General features: G+C 53.5%; 1 protein-coding gene across 2 annotated transcripts in view; it reads right to left on the bottom strand.

The window, feature by feature from the left end:
- Positions 1-9,088, bottom strand: part of PTCH1 (patched 1) — a 68,177-nt gene extending 59,089 nt beyond the window's left edge. The window contains exons 1-2 of one of the 2 annotated variants that reach the window (XM_073021390.1): positions 7,970-9,088; positions 6,182-6,374 (exon numbers count right to left, since the gene is read on the bottom strand). In XM_073021390.1, the coding sequence (XP_072877491.1) occupies positions 6,182-6,374; positions 7,970-8,176 (400 nt within the window). In that variant the 5' untranslated portion in view covers positions 8,177-9,088. Of the gene's footprint in view, positions 1-6,181; positions 6,375-7,021; positions 7,378-7,969 lie in introns of those variants that run through there. The other variant, XM_073021391.1, reaches the window with a different exon arrangement.
- Between the last annotated feature and the right edge of the window lie 588 nt (positions 9,089-9,676).

A 9,676-nucleotide genomic window follows, 5' to 3' on the forward strand; every position in this document is an offset into this window, starting at 1 on the left:
CTCTCCCCTACCCCAATACAAGCAGGAGAGCAGGGCAGACGAGTTTCGGCTTGCCCCGAGTGGACAGAGCCTGGGGTCACAGGCAGGTCAGCTTTGAAGGAGAAACCCAAATGAAACATAAACATGGCATTGTGGAAACCAGACAAATCTCCCGTGGCTTGTCCAGCCAGCATTAATCTCGGCATCAGCTGTGGCGCATAATCTAAACACACGGATCAGGCTGTTCATACATCTGGAAGCTGTCATCTTCTGGAACCTCCGGGCGGCATCTGATGTATCTGAAACACCCCATTACCCAACCTGTCCCCTCAACTTGCTGAAGGGTCAAGAATGGCAGATAGCAAAGAGATGGGGAGGATTCGCAGGGTCAACTGCCCTGTGGAGAAGACACCTGAGGGCTATTTGTTCTTTTTTAAACAATCATTGCTAACTTCGCATTTCCAATTGTTTTTCTCCAAATATGAAAGAGACCCCACAACTTCTTCCACCTAACTGTGCATACGCACTAGTGGAAACTAATAAATACCTATCTAAACATATTCTTCCTTTCAAACCATGTATGGCAGGGGAGGGTCCAGGGAGCAGAAAGGAGCTGCATTTTTCTTCCTGTCCCTTGTGAAATGCCCCCAAAATGGCAGCCCCAGAGAAAAGAAACCAGGTGCTCACTGCGGAAGGGCAATGACAGCAGAGTCCATTCTGCCCTTCTCGCTGGGACGCCTTGGTCCCTTGCTGTCCCTTGGTTCTGCTCCATAAGGGCTCCTGGGGGGACATGGGAGAGTGGTTTGTGACAGAAGCAGCTGGAGGAGAATGACACCACCAAAGAGTTCACACGCTAGCCAGGCTTCGGAAGGAGCTGTTATTTCAACATACACAAGGGCAGTGGTGTCTTCTATTAAAGCTTTCCAGAAGGTCACCCATGCTAAAAACCTTCAGGCTATTGGGGTCGAGGTGGAACCAGTCTTTCTGCAAATTTAGATATCCCCCACCAAAAGGTACTCAAATATAAAGCATTTCTTTCTTCCACGGCCTCTTTCCTCTTTCGACCCGTCATAGTGTTTTTCTTTGATGTTTAATGTCATTCTAAGAAAAACAGTTATCTGGGTCAGTAAATACAGGAATGGGATGGGGGAGTTATCTTAAAGAAGAGACTAATACTCTTGCATCTCTGCAATGCATTGTAGCCACAACTGCATCATGGTAAACGTCTTCCATCTGCACAGCATGGGTCTTTCAGTCAAAATCTTTTTAGCATCTAAACCAGTGGGTCTCAACTGAGATGATTTGGTACACCCTCTCCCCCAGTGACATCTGGCAATGACTGGAAACACTGGTGGTCACAACTGGGAGGGTGCTACTGGCATCTAGTGGGTAGAGGCCAGGATGCTGTTAAACATCTTATAGTGCACAGAACAGCCCCCAACAACAGAGGATGATCCAGCCCCAACGTCAATAGTCCTGAGGCTGAGGGACCTTGCTCCAAATTGAAGGAGTGGTGAAACTCAGTTATCTCCTACAACTGACTGCCTGAGTTCAAGAACACTGAAAGAGTTAACACTAGCAAGGTACAAACTTGAAAGCACTTACACATATCATGCAGTATTTAAAAACACAATTTCTTCTATTTTCCTTAAAAAAAAAAAAAAAGTCAAAATCACAACCTGCCTCCTCCCCGCTTGACACTGGCCTGCAGCAATGTTAACATCCAAACACCAAGGCAATATGGATTCATTTCAAGGCTGCTGCCCTCTGCAGAAAAGGAGGCCAGGAGCTGGGCAAACTTTTAGAAAAAACAAAAAGCTCAGAGAGATAAATGAATGTTCTATCACTGGAGAAGCTTGGCAAGAAACTTGTGTCTGAGGGAGGGCTGGAGTGAGGGAGTTGATATGAAAAGAAATAGATACTGAGGGAGATGGGCTAAAACTGCTCAACAAAAAGGAAATACCAACAAAGAAACAGGCGAGATTTAAAATAATACCAGTCTGTGCCCAGAAGGGCGAGATCCAGGTGAAGCACTCATGGCTCCAGGGAAAACACTAGAGGCCAACATGTGAGCACACTCAGGAGACAGGGATGGCTAGCAGCAAGGGCTGACAGCCCCCAGCCCAAGCAGGGAGACTTCTGTGAAATGGCCCCGAGGGACCAGCCCAGCTTCCAGGCTCCCACCCAATCTCAACCACCCCACAAAGGGAGGCAATGGCTGCCCTCCAGGAGACCACATTCCTGTTCTCTGAGCCTTTGCCCATGCTGTTCCTTCTGCCTGGAAAGCCCCCTACCCTCTCCCCTCCAGCCCCTGTGCCTGGCTCAGGCCTCCACCCTTGAGGCCATCCTGGAAGATGTCCCCGATTTTCCTGCCATTTTGGCACTGCTGTCCTTCATGTTAACCACCCACACACCAGTCCATGTGCCTGCTGAATGTTTGGACGGAGTTCCCCTGAGGGCAGAGACTGTGGCTTTTCACCAACATCTCTCTGGAGAGCTTTCTGCAATGGCGGTGCAGAACCAATGGTGGTACTGAGAACATGTGCAGAATGAACGCTTCTATTTTTATACAATGACAATTAGGTTCTCCCCCACCTTGCTGCCATGGTCGTGTGTTTCTGCAATAGCAGATGTCCACTGCATCAGTCAACATATTCTCTATCAAACCTCACTACTCCACAATATATGTGAAACTGATTTGACAATTTTCATCTGCAAACACTATAACCCTAAAACTCAAGCTGATATCTTAACATGTAATTGACAGTTTCTTAAAAGGCAAGCATTATATGGACATTTTAACAACAGAATACAATCATTCTTATCACCAATGCCTACACACGCACACACCCGCGCACGCACACGGACTCTTCCTCATCTAGCATATATTAGTCTGCACATTGCGGCTGATGTAGTCTAACTCTTTATAAAGCCACATTTCCCCAGCATGTTAAACAAAGCATGCAAGTCAATTTGAAGATACAGCCTTTCGAGTGGATCCCTTTAATTTGCTGGCTGTATTAAAAAGATAACATTAACATGACTTTGGCAGATAGGAGGATATGCAGAATAAGACAATGTGCATACACACACACGCTCCTGTGATTTTAAATCACAAGAGAAAGAGGTTCTTCCAAACTATCCCTCAGCATCCCTCTCCCCTTAAAATCTCATACTTTACTCTCTTCTGTTGTTTTCTAACTAGGGCAATATGCTACCTCTATCCATTTTGTTTATTTGTGTAGCAAGCACTCTGTTCTCGCCCAGTTCATATAAAAATTCATGTCCAGAACTTTCAGAACAACGTACCTCTTAACAAAGCACCATCTAACAGATTTCTTTACTGATCGCCATGAGGAATTTATCTATGAGACAGATGCACAAAATGAACTTAAATTTGGAGCTGCTACTCAATTCAATTCACGGACGTCTACTGAGGTCTAGGACAGCAGATTTCTCACTTCTGAATGCAAATGCTCACACTACTTACTGCTGACGTGAACACTCAGCTCACTGTGTCACAAACAAGATCTCCACACAGTTACTTCTGCTTTCAAATGAAATTAAATCTATATGGCTAGTGCGTATTGTCACCTATCTAGTTGGGTTTATCTGCATTTACGAAACTGTCGCTTCTTCTTTAGGGGGAGAGAGAATCTAGCACAGAATGAATGAATGAATGAATGAATGAATGAATGAGAGATCAAGGACAGGGCAACAGGAGAACAAGTGACTTATGTCATCAGTAGGCAAAACAGACCTGGAGACACACAGCAACCCATAGTTTCCCATCTGTAAAATGGGACAATCCTCATCATAAAGATATTACATCCACTATCATGTTATAAAAACAAAATAAAGTAATAATAGACAGCTATTTTATTGAGTTGTAAGGCATGTGATAATATATAACAAATGCCTGGTACATGGCAGTTGCTCAACAAGTGATAGTATTAGTAATGAGTAAATAACATTTGGCCCAAGAACCAATGAGCCATGCTGGAACTGCCAAAAGTAAGCAAAGTGAGCGTGCCCCTCAGACGTGTCCTCATCCAGTCCACTGAAAAAGAAAACCTCTACTCCCTCTCACTACACAACTGGCAGCTCCCATAAAACTGCTAGGAAGCACACTGCATCTCCTTCCGGGACTTGAAATGGGTCGTGTTATGCAGAAAGCAAGTTATTTCCAGAAATATGCAATGTTAAGAAAATAAATCACATTCTCTCTCCTTCGACGTGTTAAAGGTCCACTGAAAACTTGCTAAGAACACAAAATCGCGTTTTGTCATCCTCATCAGATGGCAACAAATACAGGTTGGATCAAGTGGTGGAAAGTGGTGGATGAGACGGCCCTCCCTGTTCTCAGGCCCTCTTCTGTCCCAGAATCTATGGCAGTGCCCCTACAGTCTAGCCAATCACATCACTTCCAAACTCCTCAGCTGGGGCCCCTGCTGGTGTGTCATGCCCCTGCCTAAAATGCCCTCCTTCCCCCACCGTCTCCAATTCTCTCCCCCCACCCCTAGTCTGCCTCACCACTTCCATGGAAGCTCCCCTACCACCCTCTTGTAACTTTCACAGCCCATTTCAACTGTGAACCCAAATGTAGTCCAAATGCATCGAATCCCAACAGTTTTAAATTGTGCAGTGTCGCACACACTTGAGTCTCTTACGGTGCTTAACACAGTGCTAGGGATATCATAGGTGCTCAGGAAACTTGTTGCTAGGAGCATAATAGCTGCTCGATAAAACCCTTCTTTTATCTATCAGCGATACTGAATCGCTGAACTGAAGTAAATTACTCCATGGATTCAATCCAAAGAACGCTTTTGTATTAATTACCAAACTACTTAAGGCAGGAATGTTTTGTCTTAATTATGTAGACTATTATTTTAATTGTCACTTCTCAATTAAATACTCCAACTCCACCACAGGCTTGCAAAACTCCGCAAGCTGAATCTTCACAAACAAGGAGAGATTAAGGAAATATTCTCCAGGGTTCGTCTCCAACAGCATCCTGAAAGGGATCATTGAAGCGATGAGGCGCAGAAGTCCGCAGCTTCCACAGGCTGTCCGGAGGAACGCTCCAGCATTTTGGTTTGAAATATCTACAGAGTCACCTCAGCTCTCCCCTACCACCCTCTTGTAAGATAAGGGATGCCCCAAGTGGTGTTTAGGGTTAAAATGATTCCAAATAGCAGGATTTGGAATTTGCCAAAAAGATAAATAAGAAACAACCAGCAGGGTAAAAAATGGAAGCCCGTGTCACCAAAATAATGTAAAAATGTTTGCCCTCGAAAAAATACACATCTATTTTAAATCTGCAACTGCTTTGCTAAGGTCCCAAGAACTCTAAAACTGAGGACCGTGGAAAAAAGACTGGCAGAACCCCTCCAAGAGGTCCCTTCAACCCCGCGTTCTTAAAACATTTCTTTCCTTTGCCTGCAGAATGCAGCCTTCTCCCAGAATAATTCCATGTAAAAAGCCCCCACCCGCGAGGAAACATTAATCTACTTTGCAAACATGCGTTCCAGTCTGTGCCTTACTATTTTTTTTCCACTCCTTCCACCCCCACCCCGCTTTTTTTGTACCTTGAGACAAATGGTTTTTTCCCTCAGAGTTGAAAGCGGTCCAAAAACAGGACCACACACGCCGCCGCCTCCGCAGGCCCGCGCTGCGCCCGCCCCCGGCCCTCCCCAGCGCGCCGGCCGCGGCCGCCGGGGGCGCGCACACTCCAGCCAGCCGGAGGGGTGGCCTCTGGCTCCCCCCGACTCCTTTCTCTTTGGACGCGGTGGGTGGGGGTGGGGAGGAGAAGGAAGCCGGGCCGGGGAGCCCGGCCGGGAGAGGCCAGCCCCGGGGCGCGTCTCGGGGCGCGGCCCAGGCGGGCGGCGGCGGCGGCGGCGGGCCCGGGAGCCCCCGGCGCGCGGAGTGGTCCGTCCCGGAGGGGCCCCGCGCCCCCGGCCCGCCCCCGCCGCTCTCTCCCACCACACCTCGGCCGGCGCAGCGCCCCGAGTAGATTACAGCGCGGCCTTTGTCGGGCGGGCCTGGCTCCCGGCCAGGCGCCCAAACAATAAACAATCCCCCGGGTGCGGGCAGGGGGTTTCGCCGGCCGCAGCCGGGCTCTAGGTGTGCGCTGGCGAATATCTCTATCAACCGCGAGGAGGGACCGGGCCGGGGGCGCGGGCGCCGCGGCGGGCGCTCTTACCTTCCACCCACAGCTCCTCCACGTTGGTCTCGAGGTTCGCTGCCTTTAATCCCACCGCGAAGGCCCCAAATATGAGGAGGCCCACAACCAAGAACTTGCCGCAGTTTTTTTGAATGTAACAACCCAGTTTAAATAAGAGTCTCTGAAACTTCGCTCTCAGCCACAGCGGCGCTTTCCGGCCAGTAGCCTTCCCCTGGGGACGAAGCAGAAGGGAGGAGTGAGCGCCGGGGAGTCGCGGCCCGCGCGCCCACGCCCGCTCGCGCGCACCCGCCCGGTGAGCCCCTAGCAGCCGTGGGGGCGCAGGTGGCCGCGGCACACGGACTCGCCCTCGAGGCTGCAGCCCCGGCGGACCTGAGCGTCATGGGGGGGGGGGCGGGCTCGGTCATAAATCAAAGCCGGGCCGCAGCGTGGGAGCTGCACCTCGGGGACATCAGGGCGCCCCCACCCGCGGGATCCCTGAGTACCACTTGGGGCACTGGGGCTGCAATACAGGAGAAGAGGAAGCCGAGGTAGAGAGGAGAGAAACCACTAGACACAGGCAATAGTCACCCCAGACCTGAGAAGGGAGGGGCTGCGTAATCCCAGCGATGGAACCCAAGGTTCAGGAGCCAGCAAACCAGTCCTGTTCCGTCCATCACCCTCGGGGACGGGCGCTAGGGGCGAGCGCGCTTGGGAACAACATATTGCGGGTTCCCCCAACTGGACCCCCGCCTAGAGTGGTAGTAAGTGGGGATCCACGTGGTGAGCGCGGCCGCCGGAGTTCACTCCGACGCTTTTCCATAGCGTTGGAAGAGGCTGTGTGAGCTGAATTAGGAAGTGGGGCAGCCATCTGCAACTTACGACAATATTTGTGATCGGAAGAGGGCGGCCACATGGATCCTTCCCTCCTCTCCCTTCCTTTCTGGTTAAACGTAAAAAACAGCCGAGTGCACAGGGAAGGGCCCAGGCCGGCGCAGGCTGCTCCCCGGCGCGGCGTTTCCCCGGCGCTGGCCGCGGCCCCGGCGGGCCCCCGTCTGGGTGCTCGCCTTCCCCGGATTCCACACATTTCAGCGAGCCTCGTAAACACAATGAACCCGGCCGCTCCGCAGACTCGCACCGCGAATTTAAGGTGGCAATTTGTTTACAACTTTCCCTCCCCCTACCAGGCCCTGAGGAGAGGCGGCTCAAAACCTGGAAAACACGGGGAATGTCTTTTTCCGAGAATAATTTTTTAAGGGAGCAGAGATTTCATGCTCAACAAAAGCAAAACCGGCTGCCAAAAAAGGAAACCACCTTTATTTCGGCTCCCTCCCCCCTTCCTCTCTCCGCCTCTCTCCACTCCGCCTCCCCCTCCAAGATGTTAAGAAATGTGGCAGCATTACAGGGGTTTAGGCTGCAAATAGGAGCAGGGGCGCAGGAGGAGGGAGTTCCAGGGCAGGGGGCACGGGGCAGGGCAGTACCACGGCCGCCTTTGAGGTGGTCCGCCGTGGACGGCTTTCCAGTGCTCCGGAAAAGGCACGCCGGGGAGGGCGTGTGTACACACACACACACACACACACACACACACAAGCACACACCTCCACCCCCTGCGGACCTGAGACAGCCCTTTCCTCCAAGTACTAGAGGGAGGGTTTGAATTTTTCAATCCCCACTTGTCTGCTGCTTTTCCTGGAGAGGTGTGAGTGTGTGTGTGTGAGAGAGAGAGTGAGAGTGTGTTTGTGTGTGTGTGTGTGTGTGTGGCGGGGGCGATCCCAAAGAGTTAGAGGAGGGAAGAGAAAGTGGGAGGAGAGGAGAGAGTCTGAAATGCACCTTGGAAATCTGCTCCAGAGCGAAGGCGGCGTCGCAGTAGCTGGGCCGGTGCAGATAGTCCCGGTCCGGCGCGGCAGCACGGCGCAGCACCCCCGTCCGTCTGCGCCTCCCACCTCCAGCCGGCCGGCCCGGGGCACCGATGCAGCCGCTGCCGCCGCCGCCGCCGCCGCGGTCCTGGGGCTCGGCGACGTTACCAGCCGAGGCCATGTTGCCGCCGCCGCCGCCGCCGCCGCCGCGGGGACGGAGGCTTCCCGGGCGGCCCGGCGGGCTGCTGCCGCTGCTGCGGGCTCCTGGCGCGCCTGGGCGCTCGGCTCGCGAGGACGCTGCTGGCCGCAGGCTGCTCGGGCTCGGGCTCCGGTTGACAGACCAGCCGCTGCTGCTGCTCACACGGCGGGCGCTGCTGCCGCTGCGGCCGCGGCCGCTGCCGGGGAGTCAGACCCTGCGCCTTCCATTGCCACATTGCGCGGGGGTCCCGAGGTCTCTGCGGCCGCCGCTGCCCACATCCAGTTCGCGGGAGGGCGAGAGCCGGCGCGCCGAGCGAGCCTGTCCTTCGGGCGCTTCCGCGGCACTCCTTGCGGTCCCCAACACCCCCTACCCGCCCCCCGCCCCGCGCCGCGACCCCTTCACTGCAGAAAGAGCCAGCGAATCCCCGTCGCTCCCGCCGGCTGCGCTGGCTCCCTCGGCGCCTCCCGGGTCGCCCGAGCGGCCGCGGAGGGCAAGCGCAGAGCCGCCGCCGCCGCGGGGTCCGAGGGTGCCCGGCGGGTCTCAGCGCTGCCGGGCCGGGGCAGCCGCCGCTGCCGCTGCTCCCGCGGTGGCTGCTGCTGGCGGTGGCGGATCCAGGAGCTGCTGCTCGGGCTGCTCGGGCTCTGGCTGCTGGGTTCGCGGTGGCTGCTCGGTCCCGGACTCTGCTTTCTTGTGCTCCTCGGCAACCCGCTGGACCATTCTGTCCCCGTGCAGCGCGCCTCTCTCGCTCCCGGGACCTGGGGACTCCGCTCTGTGTGTGTGCAGCGGGCAGCGGCCGCAGCAGCTCCTTGATTCAATAGATGAGATGGAAGAAGAAAAAAAAGAACTCTCTCCATTTGGAGAAAGAAGAGGAGGAGGGGAGGGGGTGGAGGGGGAGAGAGCGAGCGAAAGAGAAAAAGGCTGGAGCTCCCGCCCCCGGGGCTGTCAGATGGCTTGGGTTTCTGCGACGCGATTGGCTCGCGGAGGGCAGAAATTACTCAGCAAACATGACTATTATTAGCTGCTTAGCAACAGCTCACCAAAGTAGAGAGACCACCCAGGTAGGCAACCCAGTGTGTGCATCCCCGGCTTCGGGGCAGCCTCAGAGAGCGCCAACCTTCTCGCATGCAATACTTCCATTAAGGAATGCTCCCCCTCCTTTCTCTCTTATTCCTTTTCTTTTCAACAGTGTCTTCTTTTTTGTGGGATGCCCTTTGCGCGCACACACGCGCGCGCACGCACACACACGAACATTTGCCTCGCGGTAGACACGGGGGGAAATGTAATATTTTTTTAAGCGCTTAAACAATTTCTGAAATTCCTCAAAGAAAAGCCTTTCAGAGGCACCTTGGCCTCAAGCTGCAGCAAATACTGGGAGGTCCGGCTCGCATTCCCAGGCCTGCACCAATAATGACAGCGTGCTGGATAGTGCGCCAGTGTGTGCCAGATTTTTTTCTCCTCCTCTCTTTTATTTTATAACTAAAG

Source organism: Chlorocebus sabaeus, chromosome 12, assembly GCF_047675955.1.
Source record: "Chlorocebus sabaeus isolate Y175 chromosome 12, mChlSab1.0.hap1, whole genome shotgun sequence".
NCBI lineage: Eukaryota > Metazoa > Chordata > Mammalia > Primates > Cercopithecidae > Chlorocebus > Chlorocebus sabaeus.